Source organism: Phyllopteryx taeniolatus, chromosome 1, assembly GCF_024500385.1.
Source record: "Phyllopteryx taeniolatus isolate TA_2022b chromosome 1, UOR_Ptae_1.2, whole genome shotgun sequence".
Lineage (NCBI taxonomy): Eukaryota > Metazoa > Chordata > Actinopteri > Syngnathiformes > Syngnathidae > Phyllopteryx > Phyllopteryx taeniolatus.
The window spans coordinates 38,637,697-38,658,569 of record NC_084502.1 but is presented as its reverse complement, the minus strand read 5'-3'; the positions used below and the strand labels follow the sequence as shown (position 1 = coordinate 38,658,569).

At 43.2% G+C, this 20,873-nt stretch overlaps 1 protein-coding gene across 5 annotated transcripts in view; it reads right to left on the bottom strand.

The window, feature by feature from the left end:
* Positions 1-20,873, bottom strand: part of LOC133487548 (IQ motif and SEC7 domain-containing protein 1-like) — a 139,386-nt gene that overhangs the window by 62,928 nt on the left and 55,585 nt on the right. The window contains exon 1 of one of the 5 annotated variants that reach the window (XM_061794323.1): positions 7,307-7,539. The exons of the other annotated variants lie outside the window; for them this stretch is intronic. Coding sequence (XP_061650307.1) covers positions 7,307-7,425 — 119 coding nt within the window. The 5' untranslated portion in view covers positions 7,426-7,539. Of the gene's footprint in view, positions 1-7,306; positions 7,540-20,873 lie in introns of those variants that run through there. 5 annotated transcript variants of the gene reach the window in all.

The following is a 20,873-nucleotide window of genomic DNA, read 5'->3' as shown; positions in this document are numbered from 1 at the left end:
CAGAAAGAATACCTAACAAATCCCTGGGTCTGGGTGAAGGACAAACCTGAAAGTATGCCTTGGAAAAGTTCCCCCCCTGGTGGCGAAATAGGGTATCATCCACAACGAGGGAGAACAGGAGGTGGGTGAATTGCAGAATGCATCCTTATTTTTTGGGGGGAAATCAATCACATTTATTTCTGTTACTGAAAAAAAATAACTGCGTAAAAGTGTAAAGGTAAAGATAAGGATTATGTTGGATGGTTCACTTCCTCTCAAGTATTTATGTGTGTTTTCCCTATATAACTTCAGTTAATGTAAGAAAAAAAGTACTGTCTGCTAAGATGGATGTGCAGAGTCGCATCCTCGTATATACACAAGGACAGATAATAGCATTTCATGTCCTTCCAGAGAGGAGCAGTGAGGAGATAATCCTGCATGGAAGGTAGTGCTCCATTTTACATACTAGTAGTACGTCACCCACATGGCAGGGTACAGCTGTTTAGCCGCCAGCCTGAGAGCAGCCACACGGAAGGTAGGGGAAGGGGAAGAAAAGACAGAATAGCAAAGGAGGAGGGTAGAATAAGGAAGTGAATTCTGTCAAAAATAAACTCTTGCAGGTTTCGGCTTTTTATACAATAAAAAATAAAAAACAGATGCAAAATTCGATCCCTGTCAAGGAGCGCCTGTAACACAGAGACTTTCAGCACGTGCAGACAGAACAGCCACTAAAAAAGCCATGCAGCTAACACACAAGGTAAGTATGTTCAGTGAAGTGTCGTCGTACTGTATATGACACAACATCCGTGCTGATAAACCTATCTGCTTCTTCTGCCGGAGGAACAGAATGTTCTGGAGGTGCATCTGTTTCTGATGCTCTCCTCTGTGCATCTGCTGTTGGCAAAGGCAGCGCCTTATTATGGTCTGTTTCAAGCCTCTGATGCATCAGCACTAGCAGGTCCCCCGAGGCAACTTTAATTCACCGAGACGTGCATCCGAGAGCACAGCACATCCCGTTGGCTTGATCATCTTTGAACATGATTGAAAAACTCAGTCGCCAAACACTCTGGGAAACGCTGCAAATGTCCAGCTGTTGACGTTTCGGTCCGCAGATGACAGGCTGTGTGAATTGACTGAGTAAAGCCTCATCCAAAGCCCAAGCTATTTTGGTAAATGCCAAAAAGGCACTGTCATGTAAGACTACAGGTTGCTTGACTGAGTGACGCTAGCTTTATATCTCAGCAGAAAGCCTCTTGATCCTTCTGTGATCCCCTCTAACCTGCTTACTGTGGGGCAGCACAGTAGCCTGGTGGTTATGGTTAGAAAGTCTTGACTTTGCATGTTCTCCTACACTAACTTGGCCATATGTGTGAATGTGAGTGTTCATGGTTGTCTGTCTTTTTTGTCAGTCCTGTGATTGACAACTGATCCGGTCCAGGGTGTATTTCGCCAGTCACCCTAAATCAGCGGGGAAAGACACCTTCCTCAATACGATGAGCGGTACAGAAAATAGACAAACGTTCCACTGTAGTTAGTTTTTTTCCCTACTTTGTTCTGTCTGAGCTTTTCAGATTAAATACTGGCGGTTTAACGCCTGCTAATTTGTCAAAGTCAATAAAAACAAATTAGCTCTGAGTAAAAATAGTAAAAAGGAGTGTTAAATTGGAGTGACTGGGTTTAATTAATCGAAAGGATCGAAAATTATCGCAAGTAATGCAGCTGTGAAAACATCAGTTCACATCACCCTTGAAGCCTTAAATCTACATTGGACTATTTCCTTGAGATCAAACTTAGATTCATATGTGCAAAAGAAATAGTGGACAATGCGAAAGAGCAACTGATTTTATGGAGGTTTAAGTTTCAGCAAAATTAACAAAATAGCTTCTTCTGAGTTGAGATGAATGACGAAAGAATTAAATGAATACAGTGGGGTACGGAAAGTATTCAGACCCCCTTAAAGTTTTCATTATTTTTTATATTGCAGGCATTTGCTAAAATCATTTAAGTTCATTTTTCCCCCTCAATGTACACACAGCACCCCATATTGACAGAAAAAAAACTGAATTGTTGACATTTTTGCAGATTTATTAAAAAAGAAAATACTGAATACTTCTGGCTGTGTGATGAAACATCACACAGCCAGAAGTATTCAGACCCTTTGCTCAGTATTTAGTTGAAGTACCCTTTTGAGCTAATACAGCCATGAGTCTTTTTGGGAATGATGAAAGAAGTTTTTCCACCTGGATTTGGGGATCCTCTCCAGTTCTGTCAGGTTGGACGGTGAATGTTGGTGGACAGCCATTTTCAGGTCTCTCCAGATTGCTCAATTGGGTTTAAGTCAGGGCTCTGGCTTGGCCATTCAACAACAGTCACGGAGTTGTTCTGAAGCCACAAGTTCGTTATTTTAGCTGTGTGTTTAGGGTCATTGTCTTGCTGGAAGGTGAACCTTCGGCCCAGTCTGACGTCCTGAGCACTCTGGAGAAGGTTTTCGTCCAGGATATCCCTGTATTTGGCCGCATTCATCTTTCCTTCGATTGGAACCAGTCGTCCTGTCCCTGCAGCTGAAAAAAAAAAGCCACAGCATGATGCTGACTGTATTGAACACGTGATGAGCAGTGCCTGGTTTTCTCCACACATACCGCTTAGAATTAAGGCCAAAAAGTTCTATCTTGTTCTCTTCAGACCAGAGAATCTTATTTCTCACCACCTTGGAGTCCTTCAGGTGTTTTTTTAGCAAAGTCCATGCAGGCTTTCATGTGTCTTGGACTGAGGACAGGCTTCGGTCAGGCCACTCTGCCATAAAGCCCCGACTGGTGGAGGGCTGCAGTGATGACATTCTAGAACTTTCTCCCATCTTCCGACAACATCTCTGGAGCTCAGCCGCAGTGATCTTTGGGTTCTTCTTCAACTCTCTCACCAATGCTCTTCTCGCCCGACTGGTCAGTTTGGCCGAACGGCCAGCCCTAAGAAGGGTTCTGGTCGTCCCAAACGTCTTCCATTTCAGGATTATGGAGGCCACTGTGCTCTTAGGAACCTGAAGTGAAGCATAGATTTTTTTGTAACCTTGGTCATATCTGTGCCTTGCCACAATTCTGTCTCTGAGCTCTTCAGGCAGTTCCTTTGACATCATGATTCTCATTTGCTCTGACATGCACTGTGAGCTGTAAGGTCTTATATAGACAGGTGTGTGGCTTTCCTAATCAAGTCCAATCAGTATAATCAAACACAGCTGGACTCCAATGAAGGTGTAGAACCATCTCAAGAATGATCAGAAGAAATGGACAGCACCCGAGTTAAATATATGAGTGTCACAGCAAAGGGTCTGAATACTTATGGCTGTGTGATTTTTGTTGTTTTACTTGGTCTGCCAAAGCACTTTTTAACGTTAAAACATGTTTAAAAAGTGCTGTATTATATATTATTATTTGTATTGTATTATTATTATTATTAGTAGTAGTAGTAGTAGAAGTAGTAGTAGGAGCATTATTATTATTAATTAAAGTTTCTTGGTGTAACTGTGAATTATATTCTAAATAATAATGACACTATATTAGTAGCAGCCATGTGAGCTGTAGTCACGTTTGGCAGCGAACTGTCAGAGCAGTTGCCAGATGAGGGCGGGGGTGTTGGGGGGTGGGGGGGAAATCAAAGGTTATAATGATGACAGGGCTCTACATACACACAGCATGTTTCCGTGCTTCAACAAATGATTCACTTCCAGCTCTGCATTATTTTGCCCACATGCACCGATGCCATGTGTGCTGACAGCAGGCTCTGTGCCAGCCCATGTGCCAGCAATGCAATGCAGTGCAGTGCAGTCGTTGCCTAATGCAAGAGCACTAAGCATTGTGGCGGTTTACTCGCAGCATATTTGCAGTGTTTGTGCTTAGTACTTCCTCTGCAAAGGCTCGGGGATGGAAAAGGAGAATGTGCTGTCAGCTGTGGTGACGCACTTGCCATTTCATCAGCGCTTGCGTCATTTGAGCAGGAGCACCACATTGAGACACTCTCAGCTAATCATGGGAAATGGGCATTCCTGCTGTAGCAGCATCATGACATGAACACCCTCTTAGCATGTCAATGAAGCGTACTAGTTTTCAAAAGGAACAGTGAGTACAACATTTTTTTCATTTCTGGCTATTAATTGGTGCGCAAGGATCTTGACGGCAATCTCACAGCCATCACAGTCAAGTCATCATGTTGTTGCATGTGTTCATCATCTCCAAGACCAAACCTCATATGTGGTTCATTTCACCCTCCTGTCAAGATAGTCCCACAAAATTCGATTGACTCATTCAAGGTGCATAATGTGTCCCTTCTGAGTGCTCTGAAATTTACAGGAAAATCAAGCCACGTTTACAACGCAATCCCAACACAATAAGCTGTCTGACACTGGATGACAAAGCTTGATCTGACATCAAAATGGAATGTTCAAAATCCTGCTGCTGGTACCTTGGGTTGTAATGATGAGCATAGTGTGTATAGGCACACTGAGCACCTCCTAAAATGGTCTGTATTACAAGTGGACCAGCCAGGACACGCTAATGTTGTGTAAGTTCAAACACAAGTGCTCAAGTCCTTCCAATATTGAATATGTCATGGAATTCACTATGGTAAGTTTCTTAATACAAATGTGCATTTGCAATTACAGTTTACCAAGATGGATTAAAAGTCTAATTTCACCTCACAAATCTAGGGAAGGCCCATCCATTTTCAGTACCGCTTATCCTCACTAGGGTCGCGGACGTGCTGGAGCCTATCCCAGCTGACTCTTGGCGAGAGGCAGGGTACACCATGAACTCGTCGCCAGCCAATCGCAGGTCACACATAGACAAACAACCATTCACATGCACATTTGTACCTACGGACAATTTAGAGTCTTTAATTAACCTACCATGCATGTTTTTAGAACGTGGGAGGAAACCGGAGTATCCGGAGAAAACCCACACAGGCATAAGGAGAACATGCAAACTCCACACAAGCGAGGCCGGATTTTGAACCCGGGTCCTCAGAACAGTGAGGCAGATGTGCTAACCAGTCGTCCACCGTGCCTGCCAGGCCCTTTATTCCTAAACTATGCCCTCACAGCTTGGTACAATGACAAAAGTATGTTAGACCCTCTATTAATTACCACCGCATCTATTTTAAAAACACAGTAATATCCAAACGGACTAAGTTGACTAAATCATGCACCTGGTGTTGTTACTTTTTTGCTGAGGTTTCTACGCCTCGCCTAGCATGCCTTGTGTCCATTTGCAGTGCAACAAATTATACACAATGGTGTTGCTAAATATACTCACAGGCCATCATATTTTACAGTATTCAACCCAAGGAAATGTCAGCCTCCCTTCAGGATGGACTCGCGAAGCATGTTTAAAGGCAGAGACAGCCTTCAGCTCAGCCCTAGACCTCTGCTCTCAGCCTCCCAGTGTTGTAGGCTCAACATTAGAATTCCACAGGAGCCGGCCAGTGAAGATGAAATGACATTTACAACAGAACAGGCTCATCTTGCTCCTGTTCCTCATTAAAGGACTATTGGCCAGACACAGAGAGCCCCAGTCTGTTTGACTGGAAGCGAAGCCAACACATTAGCAGCATATGTCCCGTGTCCTTTTACAAAAGGAGATACTACACAAAGTCAATTTGCACTTCTTTTTTTTTTAACTCTGCCTGGTAAGAGTCAAGATTCAAGATGTGTAATGTGATTCTATTAGGGCTAGAGCTGGGACCAAACCCAGAATTAAAACAATTAACAAGAGCACTGACCTCTGCCAGGGTCAAATAAGTCACGTCATGTTGTACATTTGAAAAGTCGTAAATGAATCAAGATTATTCCCATCTAGTCCATGCAATGCAAAGGGGGTTGAGATCACTCGAACTGAAGGATGAAAAGGTTGTTGTGTTTGGTTGAGTTTTCAAACTGACAATGTAAATGTCACTCAGTAGAGGAAGATGTCCACCAAGCCTGAATGTCATTTAGCAAGCTACTTCCGGGTTGACTGGAAGACAACGTAATTTTACGAATGAAGACGTGTTGGCAATGTTAGCTTTGGGGGTGGACAAATACACTCAAGCTATAGTGGAAATACACTTTTTTTAAATGATTTCTTTTTTTCAAAATCATGTGAGAGCTGGTTTGAGGCTCTTGCCCCATGCTTTCATGCTTGGCACAGGTTATTAACAAATTGATTTGCACCAACATGTCATGGTGTTTTTCTTTGCACATGCAACAAATCTCCACAAACTTTCAGTGGGAAAAAGTAGTTCATGATTTACGCTAGTAACAAACGTATCCAAAGGCAGGAGAAAATACAAGCTGTTGTGTCACGCTTTGTGTTGGGGGGGGGGGGCAGGAAGGGTATTTCTAATCAAGCATGCAATTAAAGTCTAATCACTGAGGGAACTTGATGGTTTGGATGACCGCATGCATGGAAACACGGGAGATTTAAACCAGCAAACGACATTAACTGTGAAGGACTCAGTGAAGGTCTCATTTTCATTTAGATGACTGATTCCCTTCTATGCTATTAGATTGCGACATGACAGGGCAATCTAGCTCCACATTATGCACAAGCTGGTAAGTATGAGTGTGAACATTTGCAAATTGTCACATACAGTACATGCTACATGGTTGTTGAGGAATCAGGGTCAACACAGACATTGACATGTAACGTATGTAAAGCACTTTCTATGACGGCAAATAAAGATAGAGTGCTTCATCAGGCTAATATGGCAGTTTGCTTTTTTGCACAATAACAAGCAAGGGTCGGTTATACACAGGTACAATACAGGTAAGCATCAACCTCACCAAATTCCTAAAACCACACAATAGTGGACACAACATTTTTGGACGTGGAGATTTTCCAGTCACACATACATACATATACATATAAATGTATACATTTATACACACACACACACACAAAAAGAGGTGGAAGGAACCCAGCATCAATCCACAAATGACTAATTTTCCGCAGCAACCCGACACTCAAAAGACAATCAACTGCATGACTCTCATTCATGCCAACACAAAACATTATCACCACGTGTGGTGTCATTTATTCTTCAATGTTCTAGTTTCTCACTCACATAAGCAAATGTTACAGCTCGCTGCCCCTCCCCAGGAACAGCATTGTTGTTGACCAAGCACTTAGAGGGAACGTGATAGGACAGAACAAGGTCTGGATGCCATACGTGACGCAGCATTGACACTACACACAGAGGACGGCTTCCACCTCCACCCACCCGCCTGGGGCTTCTATGAAAGAGAGCCACACCAGGCGGTGGGAACAGTCTGGTGGTCCAGACCACTGAATACGCTACTCACATGTCATACAGCCGGTATCCGATGGCGGAGCCTGGTCGGCTGGGGTGGGATCCCGGGTCTCGCAATCGCCGGGGATCCGTGCTGCTCACCACGGCACGCCACACGCTTGGCTTGTCCATCCTGCCTGTATGCTGGTCAATGGGACTCAACAGTGGGACGGCGTGCGCACACGAGGCTCACTCACGTTAACTCTCCCCCTCGCTCCCGTCACAAACACAGGCTGCCAGGGAGCAGTGTGTGTGATGTAACGAGGAGCATCCAAGAGGCTGCGGAGGGAGGGGTGGGTGTGGTGGTGGTGCGGGTGTGTGAATCTAGTGATGCTGGCAGAGGAGGAGTGTGTTGTAGAATGGCATGACCTGATGACAGGGCAGCTTTAAAGCATGTTGGATGATGTGAGACAGTGCCCAGGGAAACTGCCTCTTCAAAACCTACAGGACAACTACAAGCGAAGATGTATTGCCTCTACAGGGATCGGCGTACGCCACTCTTCACCCTCTTATGTCCTCTCAGTAGTACAGTCCTCATCAAGGCCACTGGATTGGCTCCTTGGTCTCCATAGAAACAGGAGGATGTGTCAGAGGAAGGGCTCATTATCATGCCTTCTCTCTCCTCACATCCCATTTTGTTTTGACTCCTCTCTCTGTTGTCCTTATATCTGCCTCTTTTCCAATTTCTTGACTCCTCACATGCTACCCACTCCACTCTCCCTCCCATCCTTGCCAGTTCTCAAATCAATGCATTTCTCGGTGTGAGTGTCATTCAAAACAGACGAGGCTGTCCAAACCATTCAGTACAGATGTAAAGATGCTCCATGGATACAGTTAAGTCTTTCTGCAGAGTAATAATGAATACACAAGGAAAAACGCTAACTGATAAATAAATAATAAAAAAGATAAATTGACAGCCGGTAACCATGGTAAATTATGACTTAATTAATGTATGTATTATAACACGGATATCATGTTGTACAAGGGACAGCAATACTATAATTAAAAAAAAATATATATTTAAGGCAGCAGTATTCAAAATCGTGTGATATATTTTTTTGTTTTGACACCAGCACCCTATGCAGGATTGCAGGCAGACAGAAACGTTTCTACGGAAAAAACCTTGTGTGGGGCAAATTACACATACACACAAACTGTCTCAGGATGCATTTAATCAGGGGCGGGCTCGTAGTCACTCTGCTCTGTCAGTGTTGAAGCCAAGGCAACAACTCATACTGTCAGACCTTTGCTGTTTCCTTAATGAACCTGTGTAGAGGCTAATTGTACACGTACGTCATCACAGTGCAATTACACTGCTTGTGTTCCTTGTAATTATCAAGGAAGAGTGCAGATCCCTCCAGTTCTGACATGCTCTGATGAGCTGCACATGAGCATCTGAATATAATATTTCATAACTGTTTGATACCAACAACGCATCCACACACCCTAGCGAACACTGTTAAACAAAAAACTCTTTCTGTTCATTTGTAAACCAACTGTTGGCAGATTATGTGGATATGAATGCCACATTTCCCCCTCTCAGTGCAGTTGATGTCAATATGGTACAAATATAGTAGAGGAGGCTCGGGACAGAATTTTGATATTGTGATACATCACATTGTTTTACCTCACGGAAGAGTATCAATATAACTCATTTTGACAAATAAAGAGTTACATGAATGGACCCAACTGTCGTTACTTTTTGCATAATGAACTTAATGTTTTGAGCTAATGATTAATTAAAAGTAAAGGTCTATATTTTTGCTGAACCAAGTGTAATTAATGCACCCAAGTCAGTTTAGGGGGAGGAAAATCTTGCTTTATTTGATCGAATTGTGACTTTTGTTGATTTCAGTGGAAAATATAAAGGCAATGCATTGATCATGGGCTGTGTCTAAAAGCATGGAATTTTACTTTGCTATGTTTGTTCAAAGCTGGGAGAAATTCCACCTTGTCATCCAAGTAATCATTTTAAAGCATTCCAACTTCCTAATGTCTATTAGGCAAATCTGCTTTTTATTGGACTGTAAAAGTGTTTTTGTATTCACTTGTTTATTTTTTTTTTCATCTTATGTAGGATTTATTTCATTTGACTGCACCCTTCTGTTGATTGGTTGACAAAGAATTTTCACAGGATTGAAAGGCGAAAAAGACACAACCCTCTTAGGAGACTCCACGATGCAACATTGGTATGATGTGACACTTTATTAAGTACCAGATGCAACACTCCGCTGTGGAACAGAACACAGAACAATGGTAGGCAAAGTATGGCCAGCGGGACATAGACGGCATGCTTTGTTTTTTTAATCCGGCCCAACAAGTGTCATATTTGTAATTTTCGATTTATTTATCTCATTAAATAATTGCTTAATTGATTTATAGTAAGTAACAAAAAAATATTAGGGAAATAAACTATTTTACATCACAATTAAATATATTTTATGAAGTAATTGGTTAATGAAATAATACACTTTTACTCCCAAAAATCTTGAAAAGTCAATCGTGCCCATTATACATAGGTTTAGTAAAAGTAAAAAAAAAATCCTTCACAGTGAACACAGGTATATGAATACATATATTTTACAAAAGCCATCAATTACCGTAGTTTTAAATCTCGTGATTTATAAGTTTACATCATATTTAGGTTCACTTTTAAATGTTAGAATTGCCCTTGCCCCTCCCCTTGGGACTGGTCGGGGCGCTTCAGTTGGGCTCAGGACCTCCCTGGGTCCTGGGTGGTCGGTGGCGTCCCCCTGGTTGGGTCCCCCTGCTGGACGGGGTCGCTGACTCTTGGTTAGTTATTGCATGTCATCACCGGGTGTCCCCCCTCCAGCCCCTCACAACTTCTACCACATCCATGGAGGGTCAGTTCAAATGGTGCTACTGTTGCCAGTAGGGTGGGCATGATAATGATTGAAATGATTGTTCACAATTCTGACTATGGTGTGGAATTGATGATCAATTTGTCTGGAAGCAATGGAGGCAAAATAAAGTGCAGTAGTTTACTGTGGCCAAGAACAGTGCTGTTGATACTATCTCAACTAGTATGTAGTCTAAACAAGAAGAAGATATTTGAGCTACATTCATCTGATAGCAAATACTCAAGGTAGTTTTCTGCTCAATAAAACACTGGCATCAAAACAGCAAGCAGCTTGAAACAGTCAGAGAGCGATTCTCCCATTGCACTACAATATACAGTATATTTCTTCCCCATAATTAATAGTTAAAGCAAATTTAGCCAAATGCCCATCCCTAGCTGTCAGCATCAGCTTACATGCATGTTCTGCTGTTGGTTATCATCTGTCGATCCAGGGAAACGTTGCATGCCATAGAACCTGTCCAGCAAGGTAGTGTATTTGTCCGCGGTAGAAGTCTGCAGGGGGGAGGGGCTCACTTGGGGCACAGTGAGCTCGATGAGTTAGCAGTCAGGGCACACACAGAGGAGCAGTGAGCTAAGATGCTGTTTCGAATGGACAAAGAGCCATACATTCATGGTTTACAGTGAATGTGAAACACCTTTCAACACAAAAGCTCAAGCTTTGAGGCATCCAGAGGCATGCACACATATAAAGAAAACACTTGCAAGGGCTAGGTTCACCATGTCATCACATTTTCTGCTCAACTATGGTCCTACACACCTGGACATGCAGCTTGTGTGGCCTTTTTACATCCATGTATCGCATACGTTGGCCTCATGGCACCGTCACCGTTGTCCCCTGCCACCATATGCTTGCTTTAATCCCGCCACCCGCATAAAATATGGGCCGTCAAGCTGCACATCTGTGTGTGCAGCATATGAATACATTGAGCCGCACATACTATATATACCATGTGCGTGAACTACACGAGCACCATGAGTGCAGACCTCTAATTGCAAATTTATTACAAGCTAATTTTCCAACGTATTTGTCATTGAAGCAGCAAGAGAGGTTCTAGAGGGTATAAATTCTCCAAATTTACCAAAAAACAGTCCACTAACTCAACATCAAATCTTACAATGGTGTCCTAAGTAGGGACCATATAAAGTTCGGATGTGGATAGAATGAATGGATGCATTAGATGAACTTGTATAGTAACATAAAATATACAATATGTTGTGACGGGTTGTGTAGTTGAGCACTCATCTGACAGGCAGTGCAAGTTCAGCTCCCACTCAGTGACTGTGTGCATGTGACTGTGAATGGTTGTCTGTCTTGATATGTACCCTGTGATTGACTGGCAACCAGTCCACGATATAGTTGACCTTTAGGCCAAAAGTCAGCTGGGAAAGACTCCAGTTCCCAATGACCATGAACAGGATCAGCTGTGACAAAATGGATGGATGGATGGATGGATGAAATTTAGTGTTCATATTAACAAGGCTATGTGCTACATCTTGACCAAAGGCAGAGGAATAGTTTGTACTACGTGGCAGCAACCAAAAGGAAGGTGCAGTTTCATCACTCTCAAGTTGTTTACTGGCTAATAAAGTAGCCATTGTGGCTACGAACATTGTTTCCTGGTTCAGTGATGTGTAATGTTTTTAATTGATAAAAAATAGAAGACATTTCGAAGGAACGAAGACAAAATTTGAAAATAACCAGCCTAACTCCAATTTCTAGATGCTAGTAAAAGCTACCTGTTGCTCCAGTGTGTTCTTACAGAGTTCAGTACTGTGATGACGAGAGCAAATTCGTGAATGCCAATAAAATTTCTCATGAAAAAAAAAAAAAAAAGAAAAAGATCTTAGCAGTTAAGTTGTTCACATAACTCGCTTTTGTGCAACTGGTGAGGAATTAATTCCTCCTTATTCCATATTGTTTATTTTATTGTTCATCGCCCTGAATTTAGTCCACCTGTTGCCCAAAGTCACCAAAAATAGGCTTCATCCTTTGCAGAGACCCTGAACAGGAAGTACAGCGGTATAGCTAAAGTCGCTGCCAATCTCACTTGAATTGCTTTAACACATCTGATTGGCCACCAAAAAGCAAGCTCTATATAATTTGATACCACAAAAACAGAACTCCCCCCATTGTTTAGGGTTAGCCCCCTTCCCAGGATCTTTCTCATCAAGTTGAGACAAGACATGGTGTAGTGTGACATTCATACCTCTGCTCAGTGTATATGAACTCACTTATCTTCTCCCGGGCTGCTTTGCAGGGGGGCCTGGCTCAAGATCAAGAGACTTGAGGCCTCTCTATAGAGCAGTGATTCCCCAAACAGGGTGCCATTCAAATTGTTTGGAGAGATTATCAAGGTTAAAAAAAAATTCTAATTTCACTTAATTTCTCCAAAAATTATTATTGATAAATTGCCTATTTATTTTTGCTCATCTATCTATGCCAGATACAAGTAGTGGCAGGCGAAACAATTAAATGCTCTTCCATAAGATGGTACAATAAATGTGTATCCACTTGTGTAGCCATTCCTAAAACAGAATAAGTCAAGGTTTCTAGCAGTTTATCAGCGTTGTGTTTAAACAGGCCCAAATTTCACACTACGTACTTTTGTGAGTACGTTGAGACAAGATCATCATCATTTCAGCATACAAATGGTTTTTATGATATTTGTATTTGGTAGTGTACTGTGAGATTTATTTTATGTAAAATGTCTGCCTTGGCTCAATAAAGGTTGCGACACGCCACATAACACAAGGTGGCAGTGCATGCCCTCTGCAGAGTAAACCGCTCCTGATACGCTCAGTGTCATTGCTTGGAGAACATGTCCATTAGTTATAGTTTAGCAGACAGTAAATAGACATTTTCAGAAGGTGCATTAAATCCTTTACATTATATGGGCTAAATTACTAAGTTACATTTTCTGATCAAGGTATCAATAAATCAAAGATTGGGTTAGACCATTTAAGTTCCCCTTGAGTATTAAATCTTGATCTTACCTAAATGTTTCATTCAGTGTGCGCGCGCGCGCAACTATTTTTTGTATATGTCCCGGCTACAGAAGAACTACAAACTCTGAGGCCAACTCGTCGTGGGGCAGAGGGTAAGTGGTACGGCCTACAACCAGAGGGTCGCCGGTTCATATCCCCACCCCAGCACATGTTGTCTTTGTCCCTGGGCAAGACACTTAACCCACATTGCCTATGAACAAATGTGGTTGGATGTTTGTTGGTGGTCGGAGGGACCGTAGAAGAAGAATGGCAGCCACGCCATCAGATTGCCCCAAGGCAGCTGTGGCTACACAAGTAGCTTACCACCAGGTTATGACTGTTGAGTGAATAAATGATGTGTGCAATTGTAAAGCATTGGTATGCATTATGATGACGACGAGGATTGTCATTTTCACTTCTAGTGGATATACTGTATAGTAGCTACTGTATATGAAGACCAAGTGTCCTGATGCATTTGTCCATAACGCTCTTGTGCAACTACATTTAACTAATGTGTGTTGTCAGGGGCGATTCTAGGATCAGTGGTTTTGCCATGCTGGGATTCATTTTACGGGTGCTTCAGCACCACCAAAAAGGGCTAGAAACAGAAAGCAATTCAGTAGCACCCTGGCTTAAATATTATCACATGTATAGGACAAAAACTACGGTAATTCCTTTCAATAAAATTCAAACAGAGGGCGGTGGTACTGTCTGACCACCTGAATCATTTCCTATAGCGAGAGAAAAAAAATGTCAGTTAACTCCTACCTAACAACATAAACAGTGACTGACTAGTAATGATAATAGTGCTTTGGTACTGAGTGGTTGAAGTTTACAAATGTGCTACATATCCTGGTTTTAAGTCAGGCACTATTGGTGGCGCAGACAACTTTTGAGGAAATGGGAGTGGGCTGTATTTTTGTCTTCAAAAATGGACTAGAAACACCCATGTGTGCTGGTAACAACAGCTAGGAAACCATTGAGATGAAACACGAGAGATTTAGCTATTTTCATACAGTTATTCTTTGTAAAAACATCATGCTGCAACGCTGATCTTTGACAGAAAGAGGTCACCGCGTGAAGGTTCCTGCTGTGATCGATTTGGCCTTGAGCCGTAGAACATGAGAGAGAAGAGTCAAACAAGTAATTCAAAACATCCCAAACAAAGAGGTGTCTCATAGCTACTAACTGCCACAAAGAGAAAGCCATATCTTGGCCCCCTCAGGCCTATCCTGAGGCTTAGGGACTTCAATGTTCACATAGGCAATACCAGTGAGACGTGGAAAGGCGTGATTGGGAGGACCGTCCCCCTGATCTGAAATCGAGTGGTGATGTGTTATAGGACTTTTGTACTCGTCACGGACCATCCATAACGAACACCATGTTGAAACACAAGGGTGTCCATATGTGCACTTGGAAACTGGACACCCGAGGCTGCAGTTTGATGATCAACTTTGTCTTGGTAACTTGGATGAAGAGAGGGGCGGAGCTGTCAACTGATCACCACCTGGTGGGTGGTGGCTCCGATGGTGGGGGACGATGGCGTTCCTGGCAGATTTAAACATATTATGTGGGTCTGTTAGGAACATCTGGCAGAGTCCCCTGTCAGAAGAAACTTCAACGCCCACCTCTGGGAGACCTTCAAGCATGTCTCAGGCGAGGCGGGGGACATTGAGCCCCAATGGACCATGTTCTGCTCCTCCATTGGTGAGGCGGCCGGACCGGAGCCGTAAAGTGGTCAGTGCCTTTTGTGGGAGCAATCCCTGAACACGTTGGTGGACACCAACGGTGAGGGATGCCGTCAAGCTGAAGAAATAGCCCTATCGAGCCTTTTTGGCCTGTGGGACTCAGGAGGTAGCTGACGGGTATCGGCAGACCAAGCGGATTGCAGCTTTGGTGGTCGCTGAGGCAAAAACCCGGGCGTGGGAGGAGTTCAGTGAGGGCACTGAGAAAGACTTTCGGATGGCTTAAAGGAAATTATGGTCCACCATCTGCAATGCACCATCTGCAATGTGCATAGTGGGGATGGGGTGGTGAGTGACCTCATCTCGGGATGTTGTGAGTGGGTGGGCCGAATAGTTCGAAGACTTCAGTACCACCAACACGCCTTCCTATGAGGAAGCAGTATCTGAGGACTCTGAGGCGGCCTTTCCTACATCTGGGGTTGAGGTGATAAAAAAGCTCCTCGATGGCAGGGCCCCAGGGGTGGATGATATCCGCCCACAGTTCCTAGAGGCTCTGGCTGTTGTGAGGCTGTCCTGACTGACATGCCTTTGCAACATTGCGTGGACATCGGAGACAGTGCCTCTGGATTGGCAGGCCAGGGTGGTGGCCCCCTTTTTCAAGAAGGGGGACTGGAGGCTTTGTACCAACTACAGTGGGATCACAATCCTATTCACAGGTTCTGGAGAGGGGGGTCCGTCGGGAAGTCCATCCATTTTCTGTACCGCTTTTCTTCACATGGGTCGCAGGCGTGCTGGAGCCTATCCCAGCTATCTTCGGGCGAGAGGCTGGGTACGCCCTGAAATGGTCGCCAGCCAATCGCAGGGCACATAGAAACAACCATTCACACTCACATTTACACCTACAGCCAATTTAGAGTCTTTAATCAACCGACCACGCATGTTTTTGGGATGTGGGAGGAAACCGGAGTACCCGGAAAAAACCCATGCAGACACGGGGAGAACATGCAAACTCCACACAGGTGGAGCCAGGATTTGAACCCCGGTCCTCGGAACTGTGACGCAGATGTGTGAACCCAGGACACGCTGGAGAGACTATGTTTCCCGGCTGGCCTGGTAATGCCTCGGGATCCCTCAGAAGAGCTGGACGAAGTAGCTGGGGAGAAAGAATTCTGGGCTTCCCTGCTAAAAATGCTGCCACCGCAACCCGAACCTGGATAAGTGGAAGACAATGGATGGATGGCTCAATGGATGGAAGACTTCGATGAAGAGATGCCATCACACAATTGACACACTCACTCTTATATACACCCACACTCACAGTGTGTGCTTGTGTTATTGTCATCCCCACCCAATCTCGGATTATTGTCATATTTCCACGAGTCTCATTTCTCAAAGGATTGGAAACTCCCAAGGATCGGAATAAAAACCCAATCTGACAATGATGCTGAGATACAATACATGTGTTCTGCCAATCACAATTTTCAACAAATAATTTTTTTTTTTAAACAATATCATGCAGCAAAGGGTCAAAGGTCACAAGTGCATGTGTCATTTGCCATCACGAATGGGTGCAATTTTTAACAGATTAACAGTGATTACAGACACGGTCACACCACTGCTTCCCTCTTTAAGGAATAATCTAAATTGGATTTACACTTTTTTACTTTCTTCTCGTAACTGCCACTCTGGCGGGGGTGGGGATTAGGAAATTAGGCCTTTCAAGTGAAGCAGCAGCCTAGAACGGCAGACAGAAAGGCAGATAAACTTTGTGCTAAACAGTAAACACCTTCGCATTGATATGTAGATGCCATTATTGAAAATCTAAATCTAAAACAAAATAAGGAAACTGCAACCTACAGATTCTTGTTGAGAAATACAAGCTTGTCATCAGCAATAAACAATTTAAATTTCCTCTTCATCTCTGCTTACTTCAAGACATGATGACAATAAACCATCACCATATTGATATATAGGATAGAGGAATAGTGGAAATCGGTTACCCAAAATCAGGGGTTTTCAAACGTTTTGGGTCCAGGGACACCTTACAGGGTAGATACTGTAGATATTTTCTCCTTCATAGAGTAATGCTAATACCAACTAAACACAACTGTCATGTGTACTCCTAAATGCCCTCGGAATTATATATTTTTTTTAACTTTTCAACCCAAATATTAATCATCAGTTAATCAAAACAGAATTTGACCAAATTGAATTCAATTCAATATTTTTCAATCGTCATAAGCCGATGTGCACAACTATTTTTCAAAAAAGGTGACTAGCAACAGAAACAGCCAACATTGAGGAGAATAACTTTTACATTGTTTTGCGCATAACAAAACAGGAAGACAATCACAGAGTCAATCGCACTGAAAAATGCCAAAGACATGATGCCCATTTATGGGTTGCAAAAGCAGCGATTTATCAACGTCGGAAACTTTCGACCCGAGGTATGTGCTTCCAAGCAGCAAATACGGTACTTTCTGTACCGCTTATCCTCACACGGGTCGCAGCCGTGCTGGAGCCTATCCCAGCTATCTTCGGGCGAGAGGCGGGGTATGCCCTGAACTGGTCGCCAGCCAATCGCAGGGCACATAGAAACAACCATTCGCTAGCAACAGAAACAGCCAACATTGAGGAGAATAATTTTTACATTGTTTTGCGCATAACAAGACTGGAAGACAATCACAGAGTCAATCGCACTGAAAAATGACAAAGATATGATGTCCATTTATACGTTGCAAAAGCAGTGATTTATCCACGTTGGAAACTTTTGACCCGTGGTATGTGCTTCCAAGCAGCAAATACTTTGCAGAGATCGCCATTAATTGCAATTTTGCGGACGCCCGGGAGTCCGTTTCAGTACCAGTACCTGTAAGGTTGTAAAATGTGGAATTATTAAATTTGCATAAAAACTCAGAGATAACATTTGCATAACTTTTCAAAAAATGTAATAAAATTTCAGTAACGCTCACACACTTTAGCATATATATTGTTTTATTTAATGTAAAGTACAGGAACACACATAACGATAATCGGGTCAGTTTTAATTCTGATTTCCCCCTCCCTAGTTCCTCCCCAATCTACTCGGAAAACAGTGCCAGAAATCGTAAATGTTAAACATGTTCAATATTTATGATGGAAATTACTTATGTGTGAGGTCGACAGTCAACACACGGGTTCAGCTGAGCCATGGACTCTGTGAATGTGACGTGTAAGGGATGATAGCCAATTAGGAAGTGACCTGAGGCTTGCGCTGTTGCTGGTCTTTATAAGTGGAGGAGCAACTGGTTGTGCTGAGAGTTTGTGTACGCTAGCGCTACAATCTATAAATATTTTTTGATTTTTATAATTGTACGTGAGGGCCTCAAAAGGTGTTTCTAAATAAAATTATTATTATTATTGGTAGTAGTAGCATCATCATCTGGTATGGGTGACCTGTGGGACCATGTTGCCTATCACAGGCCAGTCCTGGTACGACAACAGACATCTGGTTTTATTTTTGTCTATTGTGATATTGTTCTGTGTGTGGTATGCTGTGTTGTATAGCAAGATCACAAGTCAATAGCGTGCATATACATAGGTATAGGGGAAAATGGAAAAAAACTTTCACATTTTATAAATGTATGCCGCCATCTAGTGGTTATAAAAAAGCTGTACACTTTCATTCAAAATGCCACAGCCACCTAGTGGTTATAAAAAAGGTGTAGCCTACACTTTCATTCAAATATGACAGGGGTACGTACGTATGACTGCGTATATGTACAGTTGTGCTCATAAATTTACATATAAATTTACATACCCTGGACGAATGAGTGAAATTTTGTATTTTTCATTTTTTTAAATATGACTGACGACTGAACAACAACCATCATTAATTTCTTTATGGTTATGTTTTCTTTAATGATAACGCTTTTCTGAAATGCTTGACCGTTTCATTTGAATCCCATTAAAATAAAATTAAATGTGTTTCGCCTGTTCCTTCATGTTTTCTTTAAAGAATTGTACCCATCTTACAAATTCTGCCTGTGTAATAAAATATGAGCACATGTGTTTTCTAATTTACTAAAAAATGAGAGCAAGTAAATTTAAAAAAGTATTACGCGTTCAAATAAAGTGCTTAACTTCAGAATAATTCTTTGAAAAAAACCTCACAAACTACAGATCATATTTCATGTTTTCATCATATGGGTAGAAGCAAAATAATGCATTGCAAAAATGCATTATACATAGGGAGAAGAGTTTTCGAGAATTTTTAGGTCAACTTTGGGGGTGCATATTATACATGGGTGCGCATTATACATGTGAAATTACGGTAGGTGACTTACAATTTCATTGTAACATCAGCATCAGAATCATATTTATTTGCCAAGTATGTCCAAAACACACAAGGAATTTGTCTCCGGTAGTTGGAGCCGCTCTAGTACAACAGTTTATAGAACACTTTGGAGACATAAAGACATTGCCAAAAAACAATTGTGCAAAAAGATGCAGAGTCCTCTAGCACTTAGAGCAGTTCGAATGACTAATATTGCAATAGTCCGGTGCAATGACCATTGTGCAAAGGGCGCTGAGACTTCAAGGAGTGTATGCGGTTTAAAGTGACGAGTAGTGCAATAATCTGGGACAATGGTTGTGCAAATGTTACAGATATTCCTCAATCAGTGTGCAAATGGAGCAGATGCTACTCTGGCATGAGTGGCCAGTATATGCAAATAGTGCAGAATGGCGAGACAACTACAGTGAGTGCACGAGTAATACATAATTGGCCCCACAGAAATGTGACAACGAACTCAAGTCAAAAAATTGCCAGCTTGTTGTAATTGAATTATAGGTTAGCTGTTTAAGAAGTTGATTGCAAGAGGGAAGAAGCTGTTGGAATGTCTACTAGTTTGTAGTTTGCATTGATCGGTAGCGCCTACCTGAGGGAAGGAGCTGGAAGAGCTGGTGACCGGGGTGCGGAGGGTCCGAGAGGATTTTGCACACCCTTGTCTTAGTTCTGGCAGCGTGCAAGTCCTCAAGGGTGGGTAGGGGGGTACCGACAATCCTTTCAGCAGTTTTGATTGTCCGTTGCAGTCGGAGTTTGTCCTTTTTTGTAGCAGCACCAAACCAGACTGTGATGGAAGAACACAGGACTGATTCGATGACCGCTGTGTAGAACTGTCTCAGCAGCTCCGGTGGCAGGCCGTGCTTTCTCAGAAGCCGCAGGAAGTACATCCTCTGCTGGGCCTTTTTGAGGACGGAGTTGATGTTGGTCGCCCACTTCAGGTCGTGAGAGATTGTAATTCCCAGGAACTTGAAGGTCTCGACGGTTGACACAAGGCACCTGGACAACGTGAGGGGCAGCTGTGGCGAAGGATGCCTCCTGAAGTCCACGATCATCTCTACAGTCTTGAGCGTGTTCAGCTCCAGGTTGTGTCGGCCGCACCACAGCTCCAGCCGCTCCGCTTCCTGTCGATATGCAGACTCGTCACCGTCCTTGATGAGGCCGATGACAGTGGTGTCATCTGCAAACTTCAGGAGTTTGACAGTCGGGTTCGTGTAGAGAGAGAAGAGCAGCGGATAGAGGACACAACCTTGGGGCGCCCCAGTGCTGATGCTGCGTGTGGATGAGGTGGCCTCCCCCAGCCTGACCTGCTGTGTCCTGCCCGTCAGAAAGCTGTAAATCCACCTGCAGATGGCAGGTGAGACGCTGAGCTGGAGAAGCTTGGATGAAAGGAGTTCAGGGATGATGGTGTTGAACGCTGAGCTGAAGTCCACGAACAGGATCCTCGCGTAGGTCCCTGCACTGTCGAGGTGTTCTAGGATGAAGTGCAGTCCCATGTTGACTGCATCATCCGCAGATCTGTTCGCTTGGTAGGCAAACTGCAGGGGGTCCAGCAGGGGACCTGTGACACTCTTGAGGTGGTCCAGCACGAGACGTTCAAAGGACTTCATGACCACAGATGTCAAAGCGACAGGCCTGTAGTCATTCAGAGCCGAGATTGCAGGTTTCTTGGGGACTGGAATGATGGTGGAGCGTTTGAAACAGG